Source organism: Panulirus ornatus, chromosome 55, assembly GCF_036320965.1.
Source record: "Panulirus ornatus isolate Po-2019 chromosome 55, ASM3632096v1, whole genome shotgun sequence".
NCBI lineage: Eukaryota > Metazoa > Arthropoda > Malacostraca > Decapoda > Palinuridae > Panulirus > Panulirus ornatus.
Genome location: NC_092278.1, coordinates 25,202,100 through 25,225,438, shown reverse-complemented (window position 1 = coordinate 25,225,438; position 23,339 = coordinate 25,202,100). Strand labels below are relative to the sequence as shown.

The 23,339-nt window shown below is 39.4% G+C and overlaps 1 protein-coding gene across 2 annotated transcripts in view; it reads right to left on the bottom strand.

The window, feature by feature from the left end:
- Positions 1-23,339, bottom strand: part of LKRSDH (lysine ketoglutarate reductase/saccharopine dehydrogenase) — a 180,461-nt gene that overhangs the window by 39,621 nt on the left and 117,501 nt on the right. For both annotated transcript variants that reach the window (XM_071693242.1, XM_071693243.1), the window contains one exon: positions 9,327-9,397. In XM_071693242.1, coding sequence (XP_071549343.1) covers positions 9,327-9,397 — 71 coding nt within the window. The remainder of the gene's footprint in view (positions 1-9,326; positions 9,398-23,339) is intronic.

The following is a 23,339-nucleotide window of genomic DNA, read 5'->3' as shown; positions in this document are numbered from 1 at the left end:
ATATAGGGTGTTTGGGTCGAGGTGGTGTGCAAAGTGAGAGGGTTAGGGAAAATGATTTGGTAAACAGAGAAGAGGTAGTAAAAGCTTTGCGGAAGATGAAAGCCGGCAAGGCAGCAGGTTTGGATGGTATTGCAGTGGAATTTATTAAAAAAGGGGGTGACTGTATTGTTGACTGGTTGGTAAGGTTATTTAATGTATGTATGACTCATGGTGAGGTGCCTGAGGATTGGCGGAATGCGTGCATAGTGCCATTGTACAAAGGCAAAGGGGATAAGAGTGAGTGCTCAAATTACAGAGGTATAAGTTTGTTGAGTATTCCTGGTAAATTATATGGGAGGGTATTGATTGAGAGGGTGAAGGCATGTACAGAGCATCAGATTGGGGAAGAGCAGTGTGGTTTCAGAAGTGGTAGAGGATGTGTGGATCAGGTGTTTGCTTTGAAGAATGTATGTGAGAAATACTTAGAAAAGCAAATGGATTTGTATGTAGCATTTATGGATCTGGAGAAGGCATATGATAGAGTTGATAGAGATGCTCTGTGGAAGGTATTAAGAATATATGGTGTGGGAGGCAAGTTGTTAGAAGCAGTGAAAAGTTTTTATCGAGGATGTAAGGCATGTGTACGTGTAGGAAGAGAGGAAAGTGATTGGTTCTCAGTGAATGTAGGTTTGCGGCAGGGGTGTGTGATGTCTCCATGGTTGTTTAATTTGTTTATGGATGGGGTTGTTAGGGAGGTAAATGCAAGAGTCTTGGAAAGAGGGGCAAGTATGAAGTCTGTTGGAGATGAGAGAGCTTGGGAAGTGAGTCAGTTGTTGTTCGCTGATGATACAGCGCTGGTGGCGGATTCATGTGAGAAACTGCAGAAGCTGGTGACGGAGTTTGGTAAAGTGTGTGGAAGAAGAAAGTTAAGAGTAAATGTGAATAAGAGCAAGGTTATTAGGTACAGTAGGGTTGAGGGTCAAGTCAATTGGGAGGTGAGTTTGAATGGAGAAAAACTGGAGGAAGTGAAGTGTTTTAGATATCTGGGAGTGGATCTGTCAGCGGATGGAACCATGGAAGCGGAAGTGGATCATAGGGTGGGGGAGGGGGCGAAAATTTTGGGAGCCTTGAAAAATGTGTGGAAGTCGAGAACATTATCTCGGAAAGCAAAAATGGGTATGTTTGAAGGAATAGTGGTTCCAACAATGTTGTATGGTTGCGAGGCGTGGGCTATGGATAGAGTTGTGCGCAGGAGGATGGAGGTGCTGGAAATGAGATGTTTGAGGACAATGTGTGGTGTGAGGTGGTTTGATCGAGTAAGTAACGTAAGGGTAAGAGAGATGTGTGGAAATAAAAAGAGCGTGGTTGAGAGAGCAGAGGAGGGTGTTTTGAAATGGTTTGGGCACATGGAGAGAATGAGTGAGGAAAGATTGACCAAGAGGATATATGTGTCGGAGGTGGAGGGAACGAGGAGAAGAGGGAGACCAAATTGGAGGTGGAAAGATGGAGTGAAAAAGATTTTGTGTGATCGGGGCCTGAACATGCAGGAGGGTGAAAGGAGGGCGAGGAATAGAGTGAATTGGAGCGATGTGGTATACAGGGGTTGACGTGCTGTCAGTGGATTGAATCAAGGCATGTGAAGCGTCCGGGGTAAACCATGGAAAGCTGTGTAGGTATGTATATTTGCGTGTGTGGACGTGTGTATGTACATGTGTATGGGGGGGTTGGGCCATTTCTTTCGTCTGTTTCCTTGCGCTACCTCGCAACCGCGGGAGACAGCGACGAGGTATAAAAAAAAAAAAAAAAAAAGAGAGATGTGTGGAAATAAAAAGAGTGTGGTTGAGAGAGCAGAAGAGGGTGTTTTGAAATGGTTTCGTCACATGGAGAGAATGAGTGAGGAAAGATTGACCAAGAGGATATACGTGTCGGAGGTGGAGGGAACAAGGAGAAGTGGGAGACCAAATTGGAGGTGGAAAGATGGAGTGAAAAAGATTTTGTGTGATCGGGGCCTGAACATGCAGGAGGGTGAAAGGAGGGCAAGGAATAGAGTGAATTGGAGCGATGTGGTATACCGGGGTTGACGTGCTGTCAGTGGATTGAATCAAGGCATGTGAAGCGTCTGGGGTAAACCATGGAAAGCTGTGTAGGTATGTATATTTGCGTGTGTGGACGTATGTATATACATGTGTATGGGGGTGGGTTGGGCCATTTCTTTCGTCTGTTTCCTTGCGCTACCTCGCAAACGCGGGAGACAGCGACAAAGAAAAAAAAAAAAAAAAAAATTACAGTGGAAAGTGGGACAAAATCATGATGAAAACAATTGGCTTTTGCTTCCTTTCACTGTTCAAAAGATCTTACTGTAATTGCTTTTTATATCATTTTCAGGAAAAAAAAAACTTGAATCACAATTATCTATCCTAAGTGACTTGAATAAATACTTGAATGGAAATATACAATACAGGTTGAGTATCCCTTATCTGAAACACCTAGGACCAGAAGTGTTTTAGATTTTGGATTTTTTCAGATTTTGGAACATTTGCATAAACATAATGAGACATCTTTGGGATGGGACCCAAGTCGAAACACAAAATCCAATTGTTTCATATACACCTTATACACAATGCATGATGGTAATCTATACAATATTTCTAATACTTTTGTGCATGAAACAAAGTTTGTGTAATACTGAACCATCCAAAAACTGATGTGTCACAACCTCAGCTGCCCACGTGGACAATCTGTGGTTGTTTGGCATCACCATTTCTGACTCTGAATTTACATGCTACTCACAGGCAATCATTTTCTTACAATTATTCATGCATAAGTACTTAACAGTAAAAAAAAAAAATATATATGAAATACCATTAATCCAATGAAAATATAATGTGTTTAGGAGTGGAATTCTTCACTCGTAAGGTCATGATGCCGCTCAAAAACTTTCAGACTTTGGAGCATTTCAGATTGGGAATGCTTAACCTGTATTTTTGCTGGAACTATCTATGTTTCAGTGTAAAGTGCTATAATAATATATGGTAAATATTTTGCCTATGGCGCTCGGTGTTTCAGGCTCAGCAAACCTCAGTTTGTAGGACGCAGAGTGGATTTTAATGAGGATTTTCTGAAATGAATTTTATGTCATAAAATATGATGCTTTATTACCCTAATTTGTTTTTCCATTTCCCTCAAAAACTTGGGTCAACCTCTACACAAGGAATATCATAAAATGATTTCCTGGCTAAAAATCAAGGGGCAACCTATACACAAGGTAGACTTATAGACGAGTATATACGGTATTCAAATATTGCTTTTTTCTACTCTGGATTATTGTTCTGTGAACTGTGAGAGCATACCTGCAAGAAAAATGGGAGGACAGAAACAGAATTTCAAATATTAGTTAACAGAGAAGATTTACTATATCCAGGGCCACACAGTAGGTGTTAAGAAGTTCCATACAAAGGTATGATTTTAAATACATGATGGAGGAATTCTGCATTCCTCTCCTAGTGATATTTTCTGGAGAGTGGCTCCCTAAGAAGACTTGGGTGGAGGCCATCTGGAAGTTGTCAGATTGGCTTTGATTCCTAGATGATATTGGATAATGAGCTATCTGATGCAGTCAGCCAAGTGCCGGATGGTAGGGACTGAGGTGAACTTGGGTTTAGAATAATTGTTTTTCTGATTAGTCCATTTTCAGGCCTAAAAAGAGATAAAATAGCAATGAAAGGATAACACAGTAAGGTGGGAAATCCAGATACAAGGTGCAGGATAGGAGAAGAGCACCTTCATGTTATAATGTGTGACACTAAAAGTCAATGTACTGGCTGCTACTGAGTTTTATAACAATCTACCAGTTAACAAACAGTAATGGTGGAAAAGGTACACAAAAACACTAACATATATACCTACTACCAAAATAGAAGAGAACATCTGAAATAACAATAAAAGGTTTGCTAAGAGGGAAACAAAAATAGAAGCCAAATTTGTTAAATGCCTACATGAATAACTGTGAAACCTACATTTGGTACAAGAGATGACAACAAAGAAAAAATAAACAGTACACTGGGCCTTAAAGGAAATATTCTAGACATCTATATTGCATAAAGAAGTTAAATGATGAAGACAGCAACAAGGATACTGGCAGAGAAAACAAATGAATAAGAAGCTTTACACTAGTTTGTATGTTCACAGACTTCACTGGTATAGAAAGCATATGAATACGAGGCTTTGAAATGGCTTGTAAGTTTCCAGACTTCTGCATTAGCTGGTTACTAGGGAATGAGATGACCTGAAATGTTTGGGGGATATGAATTCTTCTGATGGGAACTATATTCTATCCATTGGACAAATGTGGTGTAATAAAGTATTAGACCCTTGGGAAGAAGGTAAACTTGACTCAGTTACTGATGTCAATTCTCTAGATAAAATCTATGAAAAACATGATAAAAAAAACTTTGTACATGCAAAATTAAGGTAATATAGCACTCATGCATCATAATACCATTAGATATCATAACATGGCACAGACACAACAATAAAAGTTCATAAAAGTTGTATACAAGATTTACAGAGGGACCATTTCAAAATTCTACATACCTTGTTGAAAGTGTTTAGAATTTCTTCCATTACCACCATGCTTCTGTTTGATTAAAATGAAAATCTAAGTGCCAACTGCACATTACTGTTTTGTTTTTCATAAAAAGATACATGCTTGGGTGTGTATTTTCACATTTACAAGAGCAAGTGTGCTCATGTGCTTAAGTTTATGTATATATGAAGATTCTTATGTGTGCATCTAATGGATGCAAACACACTAACTGATGTATGTATGAAACAAAGAGCTGGCATAATTTTCCAGTCATTAACTAGCACAAAAAGGCATATGTCAGCTGAAAACAATTAATATTTAGAAGCCTTTCTCAAAAATGATTTTACTCACCCTTTCAGTTTCATTCTTCTGAAGCATATGGATGATATTCAATTTTTACAGTACATCCATAAAAATGTCAAAAACAGGAAAGAAAGATCAGTGCTAAACAATGTGATACCTGAATGTGTTCCTCTGACAATGACAGACACTAATATATGCATTAATTTTGTTGCCAATGTTTATCAATGGAAAATAACTAAACATCTTTAGTGAGGAATAAGAGGCTCTTTATCTCCTTGACAGTATTTGTGCCAACACAACTGTAGCCCTTGCATCAACTATGCTTGGGTTTCAAACATTTGACAGGAAAACTGCTAAATTACAATGTAATTCTGCTTGCAAATGAGCAATTAAGTGAGACCTCATATTTGAAAAGCATGCCTAAAAACATCCATCTTCTTGGGTATAGGTATGTACAAGACTTTAACAAAACAGCTGTTCTCTATCTGTTCTTCACAGACACACTTGAGAGTATAAAACAAATTCTATTTCATCATATTTCAAGTTTATGATTCTAAATCTATATTTCTTTTACAATGAAATACACTTTTTCACCATGGGGGTGATATCCCGGTTGTCAACCCCTAACTCTTAATGCAAGCTAGGTACACTGCCAAACTCCTATTACCATAAAGCACCAATGTGTCAGATGTAGCAGTTACCTTCAGTGGCTTCACCTTACCTGCACATCCCTCCCCTTCATGAAAAAAAAACTGCTCAGTGCCCTGGACATGCAGCAGCCACATAGACACCAAAATCTTTAACCCATACTTTCACACTCCTGGCACAAGCACCAGCACAAAATACATGACACTCATCCTTTCAAAATAATCCCTCTTCTTTAGGGAACCTTATTCACATACTAAACATTTCACAGCTAAACATCATCAGCATTAACTTAAAGAAGTACTCAACTTACTTCAAGAACACAATAAACACACAGCCCTCATCTAAAAAGACTAGACTTAGATCCAAATCCACCCTCTTTCCCCTTGATAACTACACACTCCTAATGCAAAACAAGAATGAGGAAGACTCATAACACTTATACATCACAATGTCTCAATCATTAGCATCACTTGGTGCACAAAGCAGATCACAAGCAATAACAATACTCTGGAGTAATTATCTATAAAAACAGAATTACAGAATGCCCTTCCCTTTAGGAACTACATAAAGGGGGTGGCCATGGCAAAAGTCCCCACAAATGGTGACCTCTAGTGTCACAGCCTTTAGTGCCTTACCCTTAACAGGCAACTGGTAGAGAGCAACCGTAGCACAGTGTTTACTGAGGAACCTGCCCACTACTTCTAATTTTTCTCCCATATGCTCCAACCTAAAGCTGCTACCCACTACTTCTACCTACTATTTCTACCTTATGCTTCAACCTAATGTTCCTATCTACTATTTCTACCTAACGCTCATGTCTAATTTTGTTATATGCTCAGAATGCAACTACCAAAATGAAGACAATAAACACTTACTGTTCAGTTGCTTAGCATACATGCATACATACTCTATATCACTACATTTTATGACTTAAAATTCCTACCTGGTGATGACTGGCTTCCTGAGCACTAGAAAAGTCCCAGCAAAGATAAGGGACTTCTAGAGTAGAAAGGCAAAAAGGTAAAGGATCTATTCTTAACTCATTTCATTAGGATACAGAAACTCCTATTCCCCTCCCCCTCCTCCAGTGCAGGTAAGGGGGCAAAAAATGTGTCTGAAACTTGCAAAATAACCTTAAGAAAACAGAATACTTCTTAATACTTTACTGCATAATACATCAAATATAAATATGATAAAGTTAAAAAAGAGAAATCCTTAGAGAATATGTATACATTAGGCATATGTAAATAAAATACAGGTACACAACCAAATTTCCGGCAAATGATGGTTTGGCACCCCCTTTAGTCCGGACAAAATTACATGAGGGAAATCACTGCAGCCACCAGACTAGTTTACTGGGCAGCCACAGATGGCATTGTGTGTAAGGAGCACTTATCTATATTCTTTACACTGCACTTTTTGATAGTGATACTGCAATTCTGTGACATTCTTAGCTTATTTTGCTTAAATCTAACCCTAGATATGGCTTCTATGACATATGAGAGTGTCAGTCATGGTGTTAAACGTTTAACGTATCGATCCAAGATAAAGTAGAAATGTTGAAAATAATGTAAGCTGTGTGACATCTACAGTATTGGTTCAACTGTTTATGATATAAAGAAGCAAAGGGAGAAAATACTGAACTTCTATGCAGACAGCGATTCTAACAAGCAAATGACGATTAGGAAAACTATGAAAGATGGTAAGAGTACTGAGCACGATTGAGTGATGATGGAATGATATGACAGCATTGGAGTGATGGAGTGGACTTGTCAGGAAGCATGATAATGGACCTGGCAAAGTTGTTCCATAAAGAAGTTAAATTACAACATGAGCGTGACTATAGTGAAGGATGGCTTCAAAGATTCAAGGAGCATCATGGAATTTTCACGAATAAAGTGTGCAGAGAAAAGCAGCCTGCAAACCTCGAAGGAGCTGCCAAGTATGTAGATGAATTTGTGAAACTTGTAGCTGACGAGCACCTCGGTTCTGAACAGGTGTATAATGCAGACGAAACTGCGTTATTCTGGCGATGCAAACCTAGGAAAACACTAACAACAGAAGACAAAGAAGACCCCACAAGATTCAAACAATCTAAGGACTGACTTACCATCTTAGGATGCTCAAACATTTAATATTTGTTTAATCTAAATTTTTAGCATTCCATGGTATACTTTAGACACATGGGAGATGTATAATTAGTAGGTTAGAGGTGTGTTGATGAATTATTATCACATGACCATGGTTGGTCTGGCAAAATGATTAATCCAATAAGGCTTTGGAACCAAGAATGCCAGAAAATCGGTGGTGTACCTGTACCCCCCAAAAAGTTAATGTACGTACAACTATGTCAATCTTGCTATATGGATGTGGGATGAGGCACATCTCTACAACTTTAAGATAACTATGTTCCTTTTTATTTCATATTATGCAAATCAAGTAAAGCACACACTTTATGGTATTTTTCTTGGCATAGCTTCATAGTATATACAATAAGCATGCTATGTACAGTGTATGTATCATTCATACATGCAGAGCTTTATCTATATAAGTCAATGTACAAATGACTTCATAACAAAAATATGCGCATCAATACTAAAGCAAATGTCTCATTCTTATATAACTAAATAAATTTTCCTAACTTTCTTGGTGTTCTAATTGAGGTAATAGAAGCATCAATAGTAAACCAAATGTCTCATTTTTATATCACTAAAGAAATTTTCATAACTTTCTTGGTGTTCTAATTGAGGAAAGAGAGCTCTAAAGCACAATATAAACTTTTAGGTATTTTTCCAGAGTGATTTCTCACTATATACAGTATACTAAGCACACTAGATATCATTTATGTACTATCTTTTTTTCTTCATACATATTTGCCATTTCTTCGAGGTAGCATTAAGAACAGAGGACTGATCCTTAGAGAGAAAATCCTCACTTGGCCCCCTTCTCTGTTCCCACTTTTGGAAAAATAAAAACTAGAGGGGAGGATTTCCAGCCCCCACTCCCTCCCCTTTTAGTTGCCTTCTACGACATACAGGGAATACGTGGGAAGTATTCTTTCTCCCCTGTCCCCAGGGATATCATTTATGTACTATCTACACATATACTTTTTTTTGTCAGCAAATGCACAAATAATTTTATTAATTATCAAAAATAAAAGCACTACCACAAATGTTTAATTATTCTAAAACTAAAGATTTTCAGTTTCTTGGTATTCTATTCGAGGTAAAAAAGAAAGGGCGCTTATATAAGAAATTGCAAGATGTTGATCAGCACTTTACTGGTTGTCAAGTTGCACTCCTCTGACCCAGGCAGTCTTTTCTTTCTGCCTCACTAAATTGTGGACTACTAGCATTCTGTCCACAAACATACAATCTCTCCTTATCATATGAAGAACTTGACAAAACTTACTCCAGCTCATCCTCTGTAACTCTAGATTGTCCAGTAGAGAGCACCTATGTGCTAGCCCTGCCTTTTGGCCAAATTCAAAGCATCATACACAGCCCTCCCTACCCAAAATTCTACCATACCAACCATTTCTCATTATACTCTCAAGTGGACCATGACATCATGAAACATCTTAGCAACTTAAGCTCTCTACCTACAGTTTGAATTACTAATTTTCTGACAAAATTTTTTACTTATGACTCTCATTGTACATGGCTTTATATGATACTATTACCTACTGGTTCATTGAAAAGACGGTTTTCATTGATTTGCATACAAAAATTACAAAAGAAAAATATAACATGCTATATTGATTCGTCAGTACTCAAAGAAAACAAACTAAAGAAAGTTTCAATGGGCTTACCTGCTTTGGGACCGAAGGTCTGCAATGTACTCAAAGTTTGGAGTAAGACGTCCACCACTTGTTATGACCGCCTAAAATGAGGCATAAAACTTCATAAAATTGTAAAAATGATCAAAACAGGAGGGAAGGAAGTATGAAATGCATAAATCATACCGGTGATTTTATCTCAAATATTTTCATACAATAATTTCAAACTGGGGAAACATGTTAAACCCCTACAAAAAAATAAATAAAAATAAATAAAAAGATGCATGGATGCCAAAGTGATTCCTGTCACATAATTTTGTAATATGTGCTTCACAACAATACTTCAATAACAAATACTACCATTAAGGAAAGTCATAAATCTATATATGTACAGATTGTTAATCACATGAAAGTGACAATGATTTTATTCACTTCAGCATAAAATGTTACAAAACAATTCAGATTACCAAGATAAAATATTCAAATAAGTCCATGGTGACTGAATTTGGAAAAGTATGTGAAAGGAGAAAGTTAAGAGTAAATGTAAATATGAGCAAGGTTATTAGGTTCAGCAGGGTTGAGGGACAAGTTAATGGGGATGTAAGTTTGAATGGACAAAAACTGGAGGAATTGGAGTGTTTTAGATATCTGGGAGAGGATTTAGCAGTGACTGGAACCACGGGCGTGGAAGTGAGTCACAGGGTGGGGGAGGGAGCAAAGGTTCTGGGAGCAAAAATGGGTGTTTAAAGTAATAGTTGTTCCAACAATGTTATATGGTTGCGAGACATGGGCTATAGATAGGATTGTAAAGAGATGGGTGGATGTCTTGAAAATGAAATGCTTCAGAACAATGTGTGGTGTGAGGTGGTTTGATTGAGTAAGTAATGAAAGGGTAAGAGAGATGTCTGGAAATAAAAAGAGTGTGGTTGAGAGAGCAGACGAGGGTGGTCTGGACACATGGAGAGAATGAACGAGGAAAGTGTTGACAAAGAGGATATATGCATCAGAGGTGGAGGGAAGAAGGAAAAGTGGGAGACTAAATCGGAGGTGAAAAGATGGAGTTAAAAAGATTTTGAGCTATTGGGGCCTGAACATACAAAAGGTAAGAGGCTTGCAAGGAATAGAGTGAATTGGAATGATGTGGTATACCAGGGTCGACGTGCTGTCAATGGACTGAACTAGGGCAAGTTAAACGTCTACAGTAAACCATGGAAAGTTCTGTGGGGCCTGTGGGAGCTGTGGTTTCGGTGCATTACACATGACAGATAGAGACTGAGTGTGAACGAATGTGGTCTTTTTTGTCTGTTTTCCTGGCTACCTTCCTGAACAGGGGTTGCAATAGTGTTTCCTGTGGGGCAGGGTGGAGCCAGGTATGTATAAAAAAAAAAAGTATGTTGGGGTGATGAGGGTGGTGAGAGTAAGTGAGCTTGGGAAGGAGACTTGTGTGAGGAAGTACCAGGAGAGACTGAGTACAGAATGGAAAAAGGTGAGAACAATGGAAGTAAGGGGGAGTGGGGAAGGAATGGGATGTATTTAGGGAATCAGTGATGGATTGCGCAAAAGATGCTTGTGGCATGAGAAGCGTGGGAGGTGAGTTGATTAGAAAGGGTAGTGAGTGGTGGGATGAAGAAGTAAGAGTATTAGTGAAAGAGAAGAGAGAGGCATTTGGACGATCTTTGCAGGGAAAAAATGCAATTGAGTGGGAGATGTATAAAAGAAAGAGACAGGAGGTCAAGAGAAAGGTGCAAGAGGTGAAAAAGAGGGCAAATGAGAGTTGGGGTGAGAGAGTATCATTAAATTTTAGGGAGAATAAAAAGATGTTCTGGAAGGAGGTAAATAAAGTGCGTAAGACAAGGGAGCAAATGGGAACTTCAGTGAAGGGGCTAATGGGGAGGTGATAACAAGTAGTGGTGATGTGAGAAGGAGATGGAGTGAGTATTTTGAAGGTTCGTTGAATGTGTTTGATGATAGAGTGGCAGAGATAGGGTGTTTTAGTCGAGGTGGTGTGCAAAGAGAGAGGGTTAGGGAAAATGATTTGGTAAACAGATAAGAGGTAGTAAAAGCTTTGCAGAAGATGAAAGCCAGCAAGGCAGCAGGTTTGGATGGTATTGCAGTGGAATCTATTAAAAAAGGGGGTGACTGTATTGTTGACTGGTTGGTAAGGTTATTTAATGTATGTATGACTCATGGTGAGGTGCCTGAGGATTGGCGGAATGCGTGCATAGTGCCACTGTACAAAGGCAAAGGGGATAAGAGTGAGTGCTCAAATTACAGAGGTATAAGTTTGTTGAGTATTCCTGGTAAATTATATGGGAGGGTATTGATTGAGAGGGTGAAGGCATGTATAGAGCATCAGATTGGGGAAGAGCAGTGTGGTTTCAGAAGTGGTAGAGGATGTGTGGATCAGGTGTTTGCTTTGAAGAATGTATGTGAGAAATACTTAGAAAAGCAAATGGATTTGTATGTAGCATTTATGGATCTGGAGAAGGCATATGATAGAGTTGATAGAGATGCTCTGTGGAAGGTATTAAGAATATATGGTGTGGGAGGCAAGTTGTTAGAAGCAGTGAAAAGTTTTTATCGAGGATGTAAGGCATGTGTATGTGTAGGAAGAGAGGAAAGTGATTGGTTCTCAGTGAATGTAGGTTTGCGGCAGGGGTGTGTGATGTCTCCATGGTTGTTTAATTTGTTTATGGATGTTGTTGTTTGGGAGGTAAATACTCAACAAACTTTTTTTTTTTATTATACTTTGTCGCTGTCTCCCGCGTTTGCGAGGTAGCGCAAGGAAACAGACGAAAGAAATGGCCCAACCTCCCCCCATACACATGTATATACATACGTCCACACACGCAAATATACATACCTACACAGCTTTCCATGGTTTACCCCAGACGCTTCACATGCCTTGATTCAATCCACTGACAGCACATCAACCCCGATATACCACATCGCTCCAATTCACTCTATTCCTTGCCCTCCTTTCACCCTCCTGCATGTTCAGGCCCCGATCACACAAAATCTTTTTCAATCCATCTTTCCACCTCCAATTTGGTCTCCCTCTTCTCCTCGTTCCCTCCACCTCCGACACATATATCCTCTTGGTCAATCTTTCCTCACTCATTCTCTCCATGTGCCCAAACCACTTCAAAACACCCTCTTCTGCTCTCTCAACCACGCTCTTTTTATTTCCACACATCTCTCTTACCCTTACGTTACTCACTCGATCAAACCACCTCACACCACACATTGTCCTCAAACATCTCATTTCCAGCACATCCATCCTCCTGTGCACAACTCTATCCATAGCCCATGCCTCGCAACCATACAACATTGTTGGAACCACTATTCCTTCAAACATACCCATTTTTGCTTTCCGAGATAATGTTCTCGACTTCCACACATTCTTCAAGGCCCCCAGAATTTTCGCCCCCTCCCCCACCCTATGATCCACTTCCGCTTCCATGGTTCCATCCACTGCTAGATCCACTCCCAGATATCTAAAACACTTCACTTCCTCCAGTTTTTCTCCATTCAAACTCACCTCCCAACTGACTTGACCCTCAACCCTACTGTACCTAATAACCTTGCTCTTATTCACATTTACTCTTAACTTTCTTCTTCCACACACTTTACCAAACTCAGTCACCAGCTTCTGCAGTTTCTCACATGAATCAGCCACCAGCGCTGTATCATCAGCGAACAACAACTGACTCACTTCCCAAGCTCTCTCATCCCCAACAGACTTCATACTTGCCCCTCTTTCCAAAACTCTTGCATTCACCTCCCTAACAACCCCATCCATAAACAAATTAAACAACCATGGAGACATCACACACCCCTGCCGCAAACCTACATTCACTGAGAACCAATCACTTTCCTCTCTTCCTACACGTACACATGCCTTACATCCTCGATAAAAACTTTTCACTGCTTCTAACAACTTGCCTCCCACACCATATATTCTTAATACCTTCCACAGAGCATCTCTATCAACTCTATCATATGCCTTCTCCAGATCCATAAATGCTGCATACAAATCCATTTGCTTTTCTAAGTATATCTCACATACCTTCTTCAAAGCAAACACCTGATCCACACATCCTCTACCACTTCTGAAACCACACTGCTCTCCCCCAATCTGATGCTCTGTACATGCCTTCACCCTCTCAATCAATACCCTCCCATATAATTTACCAGGAATACTCAACAAACTTATACCTCTGTAATTTGAGCACTCACTCTTATCCCCTTTGCCTTTGTACAATGGCACTATGCACGCATTCTGCCAATCCTCAGGCACCTCACCATGAGTCATACATACATTAAATAACCTTACCAACCAGTCAACAATACAGTCACCCCCTTTTTTAATAGATTCCACTGCAATACCATCCAAACCTGCTGCCTTGCCGGCTTTCATCTTCCGCAAAGCTTTTACTACCTCTTCTCTGTTTACCAAATCATTTTCCCTAACCCTCTCACTTTGCACACCACCTCGACCAAAACACCCTATATCTGCCACTCTATCATCAAACACATTCAACAAACCTTCAAAATACTCACTCCATCTCCTTCTCACATCACCACTACTTGTTATCACCTCCCCATTTGCGCCCTTCACTGAAGTTCCCATTTGCTCCCTTGTCTTACGCACTTTATTTACCTCCTTCCAGAACATCTTTTTATTCTCCCTAAAATTTAATGATACTCTCTCACCCCAACTCTCATTTGCCCTTTTTTTCACCTCTTGCACCTTTCTCTTGACCTCCTGTCTCTTTCTTTTATACATCTCCCACTCAATTGCATTTTTTCCCTGCAAAAATCGTCCAAATGCCTCTCTCTGCCTGGGAGTATGTGATAGAATGTAAGAAAGTAAATTCTCGATTAATATGGGTAAAACTGAAAGTTGATGGAGAGAGATGGGTGATTATTGGTGCATATGCACCTGGGCATGAGAAGAAAGATCATGAGAGGCAAGTGTTTTGGGAGCAGCTGAATGAGTGTGTTAGTGGTTTTGATGCACGAGACCGGGTTATAGTGATGGTTGATTTGAATGCAAAGGTGAGTAATGTGGTAGTTGAGGGAATAATTGGTATACATGGGGTGTTCAGTGTTGTAAATGGAAATGGTGAAGAGCTTGTAGATTTATGTGCTGAAAAAGGACTGATGATTGGGAATACCTGGTTTAAAAAGCGAGATATACATAAGTATACTTATGTAAGTAGGAGAGATGGCCAGAGAGCGTTATTGGATTATGTGTTAATTGACAGGCGCGCGAAAGAGAGACTTTTGGATGTTAATGTGCTGAGAGGTGCAACTGGAGGGATGTCGGATCATTATCTTGTGGAGGCTAAGGTGAAGATTTGCATGGCTTTTCAGGAAAGAAGAGTGAATGTTGGGGTGAAGAGGGTGGTGAGAGTAAGTGAGCTTGGGAAGGAGACTTGTGTGAGGAAGTACCAGGAGAGACTGAGTACAGAATGGAAAAAGGTGAGAACAATGGAAGTAAGGGGAGTGGGGGAGGAATGGGATGTATTTAGGGAATCAGTGATGGATTGCGCAAAAGATGCTTGTGGCATGAGAAGAGTGGGAGGTGGGTTGATTAGAAAGGGTAGTGAGTGGTGGGATGAAGAAGTAAGAATACATATATATATATATATATATATATATATATATATATATATATATATTTTTTTTTTTTTTTTTTTTATACTTTGTCGCTGTCTCCCGCGTTTGCAAGGTAGCGCAAGGAAACAGACGAAAGAAATGGCCCAACCCCCCCCATACACATGTACATACACACGTCCACACACGCAAATATACATACCTACACAGCTTTCCATGGTTTACCCCAGACGCTTCACATGCCTTGATTCAATCCACTGACAGCACGTCAACCCCTGTATACCATATCGCTCCAATTCACTCTATTCCTTGCCCTCCTTTCACCCTCCTGCATGTTCAGGCCCCGATCACACAAAATCTTTTTCACTCCATCTTTCAACCTCCAATTTGGTCTCCCTCTTCTCCTCGTTCCCTCCACCTCCGACACATATATCCTCTTGGTCAATCTTTCCTCACTCATTCTCTCCATGTGCCCAAACCATTTCAAAACACCCTCTTCTGCTCTCTCAACCACGCTCTTTTTATTTCCACACATCTCTCTTACCCTTACGTAAGTAAGTATATTAATATCCTAATTACTCAAGTAATTACACAAATATTAAGGTTTTGATAACAGATTTTTATTCAGCACATGTAAAAGCATCTATGCTAAAACTTTGAGGAAAATCTATTTTTTCAAAAAAATCAGGAAAAATCCAAGGCTATAGCCTTGGATAATATTTGGCTCAGATTTTCAACTTCTTCAGATTTTAATGAAAATCTGGGTATAAGTGCAATTCTATATGGTGATTAAGGATATCGAGTCAAAAGAATGCATTTCGTAAAATTAATCGCTTAATTACATACTTAACATTAATTATAAGTATATTAATATCCTAATTACTCGACTAATTACACAAATTTTAAGGTTTTGACCACAGATTCTTATTCAGCAGAGGTAAAAGCATCTATGTTGAAACTTTGAGGAAAATCAATATTTTCAAAAAAAATCAAGAAAAATATTTGGCTCATATTTTCAACTTGTGCAGATTTTAATGAAAATCTGGGTATAAGTTCAATTCTATATGGTGATTAAGGATATCGAGTCAAAAGAATGCATTTCGTAAAATTAAGCGCGTAATTATAAAATATTAATTATAATTATATTAATATGCTAATTACTCGACTGATTAGAGTAATTACAGGAATCTTAAGGTTTTGACCACAGATTCTTATTCAGCAGAGGTAAAAGCATCTATGTTGAAATTTTTAGGAAAATCTATTTTTTTCAAAAAAATCAAGAAAAATCCAAGGCTATAGCCTTGGATAATATTTGGCTCAGATTTTCAACTTCTTCAGATTTTAATGAAAATCTGGGTATAAGTGCAATTCTATATGGTGATTAAGGATATCGAGACAAAAGAATGCATTTCGTAAAATTAATCGCTTAATTACATACTTAACATTAATTATAAGTATATTAATATCCTAATTACTCGACTAATTACACAAATTTTAAGGTTTTGACCACAGATTCTTATTCAGCAGAGGTAAAAGCATCTATGTTAAAACTTTGAGGAAAATCAATATTTTCAAAAAAAATCAAGAAAAATATTTGGCTCATATTTTCAACTTGTGCAGATTTTAATGAAAATCTGGGTATAAGTGCAATTCTATATGGTGATATATGGTGAAAAAATAGATTTAACTCAAAATTTCAGCATAGATGCTTTTACATCTGCTGAATAGGAACCTGTGGTGAAAACCTTAAAATTTGTGTAATTAGTCGAGTAATTAGGATATTGATATAATTATTCAGGTTAAGTATGCAATTAAGCGCTTAACTTTACGAAATGCATTCTTTTGACTCGATATCCTTAATCACCATATAGAATTGCACTTATACCCAGATTTTCATTAAATTCTGCACAAGTTGAAAATATGAGCCAAATATTTTTCTTGATTTTTTTTTTAAAATATTGATTTTCCTCAAAGTTTCCACATAGATGCTTTTACCTCTGCTGAATAAGAATCTGTGGTAAAAACCTTAAAATTTGTGTAATTAGTCGAGTAATTAGGATATTAATATACTTATAATTAAGGTTAAGTATGTAATTAAGCGCTTAATTTTACGAAATGCATTCTTTTGACTCGATATCCTTAATCACCATATAGAATTGCACTTATACCCAGATTTTCATTAAAATCTGAAGAAGTTGAAAATCTGAGCCAAATATTATCCAAGGCTATAGCCTTGGATTTTTCTTGATTTTTTTGAAAAAAATAGATTTTCCTAAAAATTTCAACATAGATGCTTTTACCTCTGCTGAATAAGAATCTGTGGTCAAAACCTTAAGATTCGTGTAATTACTCTAATCAGTCGAGTAATTAGGATATTAATATAATTATAATTAATATTTTATAATTACGCGCTTAATTTTACGAAATGCATTCTTTTGACTCAATATATATATATATATATATATATATATATATATATATATGTATTCTTACATATATATATATATATATATATATATATATATATATATATATATATAGGCAGAAGTGATATTGTGACAGTGATTGTGTCAGCGTCGCGTCGCCTCGCCGCAGTGTATCGAGACAGACTTCCCCAGAACTTTTAAAGGGGAAGTAAATGTTTATAGTTGTGTTACTGGAGTGATAGTTTTCATGCATGGTGTTTTTGACAAGAAAATAGTGAAGTTGGAGAAAAATGTAGCTTAGACATTGAAGCTTATTGATACAGTGGTGAAATTGATGAGAACTGCTATTGACGTTTGTGTGAATAAATTGTACATTTCCTTTTCCATAGCCAGAGGTTGAACCATTATGTGACATTCATTTTTTTCATTCATTTCAAGCTAAAAGTTTGTTTTCTAAATTGTTTCTTACATTTTTCATATGTATATATATGTATGTGTGTGTGTGTGTGTGTATGTGCGTATGTGTGTGTATGTGTGTGTGTGTGTATATGTATATATATATGTATATTATCCCTGGGGATAGGGGTGAAAGAATACTTCCCACGTATTCCTCGCGTGTTGTAGAAAGCGACTAGAGGGGACGGGAGCGGGGGGCCGGAAATCCTCCCCTCCTTGTATTAACTTTCTAAAATGGGAAACAGAAGAAGGAGTCACACGGGGAGTGATCATCCTCCTCGAAGGCTCAGAGTGGGGTGCCTAAATGTGTGTGGATGTAACCAAGATGTGAAAAAAGGAGAGATAGGTAGTATGTTTGAGGAAAGGAACCTGGATGTTTTGGCTCTGAGTGAAACGAAGCTCAAGGGTAAAGGGGAAGAGTGGTTTGGAAATGTCTGGGGAGTGAAGTCAGGGGTTAGTGAGAGGACAAGAGCAAGGGAAGGAGTAGCAATACTCCTGAAACAGGAGTTGTGGGAGTATGTGATAGAATGTAAGAAAGTAAATTCTCGATTAATATGGGTAAAATTGAAAGTTGATGGAGAGAGGTGGGTGATTATTGGTGCATATGCACCTGGGCATGAGAAGAAAGATCATGAGAGGCAAGTGTTTTGGGAGCAGCTGAATGAGTGTGTTAGCGGTTTTGATGCACGAGACCGGGTTATAGTGATGGGTGATTTGAATGCAAAGGTGAGTAATGTGGCAGTTGAGGGAATAATTGGTATGCATGGGGTGTTCAGTGTTGTAAATGGAAATGGTGAAGAGCTTGTAGATTTATGTGCTGAAAAAGGACTGATGATTGGGAATACCTGGTTTAAAAAGCGAGATATACATAAGTATACTTATGTAAGTAGGAGAGATGGCCAGAGAGCGTTATTGGATTACGTGTTAATTGACAGGCGTGCGAAAGAGAGACTTTTGGATGTTAATGTGCTGAGAGGTGCAACTGGAGGGATGTCTGATCATTATCTTGTGGAGGCTAAGGTGAAGATTAGTATGGGTTTTCAGAAAAGAGGAGTGAATGTTGGGGTGAAGAAGGTGGTGAGAGTAAGTGAGCTTGGGAAGGAGACCTGTGTGGGGAAGTACCAGGAGAGACTGTGTACAGAATGGAAAAAGGTGAGAACAATGGAAGTAAGGGGAGTGGGGGAGGAATGGGATGTATTTAGGGAATCAGTGATGGATTGCGCAAAAGATGCTTGTGGCATGAGAAGAGTGGGAGGTGGGCTGTTTAGAAAGGGTAGTGAGTGGTGGGATGAAGAAGTAAGAGTATTAGTGAAAGAGAAGAGAGAGGCATTTGGACGATTTTTGCAGGGAAAAAATGCAATTGAGTGGGAGAAGTATAAAAGAAAGAGACAGGAGGTCAAGAGAAAGGTGCAAGAGGTGAAAAAAAGGGCAAATGAGAGTTGGGGTGAGAGACTATCAGTAAATTTTAGGGAGAATAAAAAGATGTTCTGGAAGGAGGTAAATAGGGTGCGTAAGACAAGGGAGCAAATGGGAACTTCAGTGAAGGGCGTAAATGGGGAGGTGATAACAAGTAGTGGTGATGTGAGAAGGAGATGGAATGAGTATTTTGAAGGTTTGTTGAATGTGTCTGATGACAGAGTGGCAAAGTGAGTGGCAAAGTGAGAGGGTTAGGGAAAATGATTTGGTAAACAGAGAAGAGGTAGTAAAAGCTTTGCGGAAGATGAAAGCCGGCAAGGCAGCAGGTTTGGATGGTATTGCAGTGGAATTTATTAAAAAAGGGGGTGACTGTATTGTTGACTGGTTGGTAAGGTTATTTAATGTATGTATGACTCATGGTGAGGTGCCTGAGGATTGGCGGAATGCGTGCATAGTGCCATTGTACAAAGGCAAAGGGGATAAGAGTGAGTGCTCAAATTACAGAGGTATAAGTTTGTTGAGTATTCCTGGTAAATTATATGGGAGGGTATTGATTGAGAGGGTGAAGGCATGTACAGAGCATCAGATTGGGGAAGAGCAGTGCGGTTTCAGAAGTGGTAGAGGATGTGTGGATCAGGTGTTTGCTTTGAAGAATGTATGTGAGAAATACTTAGAAAAGCAAATGGATTTGTATGTAGCATTTATGGATCTGGAGAAGGCATATGATAGAGTTGATAGAGATGCTCTGTGGAAGGTATTAAGAATATATGGTGTGGGAGGCAAGTTGTTAGAAGCAGTGAAAAGTTTTTATCGAGGATGTAAGGCATGTGTACGTGTAGGAAGAGAGGAAAGTGATTGGTTCTCAGTGAATGTAGGTTTGCGGCAGGGGTGTGTGATGTCTCCATGGTTGTTTAATTTGTTTATGGATGGGGTTGTTAGGGAGGTAAATGCAAGAGTCCTGGAAAGAGGGGCAAGTATGAAGTCTGTTGGGGATGAGAGAGCTTGGGAAGTGAGTCAGTTGTTGTTCGCTGATGATACAGCGCTGGTGGCTGATTCATGTGAGAAACTGCAGAAGCTGGTGACTGAGTTTGGTAAAGTGTGTGGAAGAAGAAAGTTAAGAGTAAATGTGAATAAGAGCAAGGTTATTAGGTACAGTAGGGTTGAGGGTCAAGTCAATTGGGAGGTGAGTTTGAATGGAGAAAAACTGGAGGAAGTGAAGTGTTTTAGATATCTGGGAGTGGATCTGTCAGCGGATGGAACCATGGAAGCGGAAGTGGATCATAGGGTGGGGGAGGGGGCGAAAATTTTGGGAGCCTTGAAAAATGTGTGGAAGTCGAGAACATTATCTCGGAAAGCAAAAATGGGTATGTTTGAAGGAATAGTGGTTCCAACAATGTTGTAAGGTTGCGAGGCGTGGGCTATGGATAGAGTTGTGCGCAGGAGGATGGATGTGCTGGAAATGAGATGTTTGAGGACAATGTGTGGTGTGAGGTGGTTTGATCGAGTAAGTAACGTAAGGGTAAGAGAGATGTGTGGAAATAAAAAGAGCGTGGTTGAGAGAGCAGAAGAGGGTGTTTTGAAATGGTTTGGGCACATGGAGAGAATGAGTGAGGAAAGATTGACCAAGAGGATATATGTGTCGGAGGTGGAGGGAACGAGGAGAAGAGGGAGACCAAATTGGAGGTGGAAAGATGGAGTGAAAAAGATTTTGTGTGATCGGGGCCTGAACATGCAGGAGGGTGAAAGGAGGGCAAGGAATAGAGTGAATTGGAGCGATGTGGTATACAGGGGTTGACGTGCTGTCAGTGGAGTGAATCAAGGCATGTGAAGCGTCTGGGGTAAACCATGGAAAGCTGTGTAGGTATGTATATTTGCGTGTGTGGACGTGTGTATGTACATGTGTATGGGGGGGGGGGCCATTTCTTTCGTCTGTTTCCTTGCGCTACCTCGCAAACGCGGGAGACAGCGACAAAGTATATAAAAAAAAAAAAAAAAAAAAAAAAAAAAAATATCCCTGGGGATAGGGGAGCAAGAATACTTCCCACGTATTCCCTGCGTGTCGTAGAAGGCGACTAAAAGGGGAGGGAGCGGGGGCTGGAAATCCTCCCCTCTCGTTTTTTTTTTAATTTTCCAAAAGAAGGAACAGAGAATTGGGCTAGGTGAGGGTAGTCCCTCAAAGGCTCAGTCCTCTGTTCTTAACGCTACCTCGCTAATGCGGGAAATGGCGAATAGTTTGAAAGAAAAGAAAATATATATATATATATATATATATATATATATATATATATATATATATATATATATATTTTTTGCTTTGTCGCTGTCTCCCGCGTTTGCGAGGTAGCGCAAGGAAACAGACAAAAGAAATGGCCCAACCAACCCCAATACACATGTGTATACATACGTCCACACACGCAAATATACATACCTACACAGCTTTCCATGGTTTACCCCAGACGCTTCACATGTCCTGATTCAATCCACTGACAGCACGTCAACCCCTGTATACCACATCGATCCAATTCACTCTATTCCTTGCCCTCCTTTCACCCTCCTGCATGTTCAGGCCCCGATCACACAAAATCTTTTTCACTCCATCTTTCCACCTCCAATTTGGTCTCCCACTTCTCCTCGTTCCCTCCACCTCAGACACATATATCCTCTTGGTCAATCTTTCCTCACTCATTCTCTCCATGTGACCAAACCATTTCAAAACACCCTCTTCTGCTCTCTCAACCACGCTCTTTTTATTTCCACACATCTCTCTTACCCTTACGTTACTTACTCGATCAAACCACCTCACACCACACATTGTCCTCAAACATCTCATTTCCAGCACATCCATCCTCCTGCGCACAACTCTATCCATAGCCCATGCCTCGCAACCATACAACATTGTTGGAACCACTATTCCTTCAAACATACCCATTTTTGCTTTCCGAGATAATGTTCTCGACTTCCACACATTCCTCAAGGCTCCCAGGATTTTCGCCCCCTCCCCCACCCTATGATCCACTTCCGCTTCCATGGTTCCATCCGCTGCCAGATCCACTCCCAGATATCTAAAACACTTTACTTCCTCCAGTTTTTCTCCATTCAAACTTACCTCCCAACTGACTTGACCCTCAACCTTACTGCACCTAATTACCTTGCTCTTATTCATATTTACTCTTAACTTTCATCTTTCACACACTTTACCAAACTCAGTCACCAGCTTCTGCAGTTTCTCACATGAATCAGCCACCAGCGCTGTATCATCAGCGAACAACAACTGACTCATTTCCCAAGCTCTCTCATCCCCAACAGACTTCATACTTGCCCCTCTTTCCAAAACTCTTGCATTCACCTCCCTAACAACCCCATCCATAAACAAATTAAACAACCATGGAGACATCACACACCCCTGCCGCAAACCTACATTCACTGAGAGCCAATCACTTTCCTCTCTTCCTACACATACACATGCCTTACATCCTCGATAAAAACTTTTCACTGCTTCTAACAACTTGCCTCCCACACCATATATTCTTAATACCTTCCACAGAGCATCTCTATCAACTCTATCATATGCCTTCTCCAGATCCATAAATGCTACATACAAATCCATTTGCTTTTCTAAGTATTTCTCACATACCTTCTTCAAAGCAAACACCTGATGCACACATCCTCTACCACTTCTGAAACCACACTGCTCTTCCCCAATCTGATGCTCTGTATATGCCTTCACCCTCTCAATCAATACCCTCCCATATAATTTACCAGGAATACTCAACAAACTTATACCTCTGTAATTTGAGCACTCACTCTTATCCCCTTTGCCTTTGTATAAAGGCACTATGCACGCATTCTGCCAATCCTCAGGCACCTCACCATGAGTCATACATACATTAAATAACCTTACCAACCAGTCAATAATACAGTCACCCCCTTTTTTAATAAATTCCACCGCAATACCATCCAAACCTGCTGCCTGGCCAGCTTTCATCTTCCGCAAAGCTTTTACTACCTCTCATCTGTTTACCAAATCATTTTCTCTAACCCTCTCACTTTGCACACCACCTCGACCAAAACACCCTATATCTGCCACTCTATCATCAAACACATTCAACAAACCTTCAAAATACTC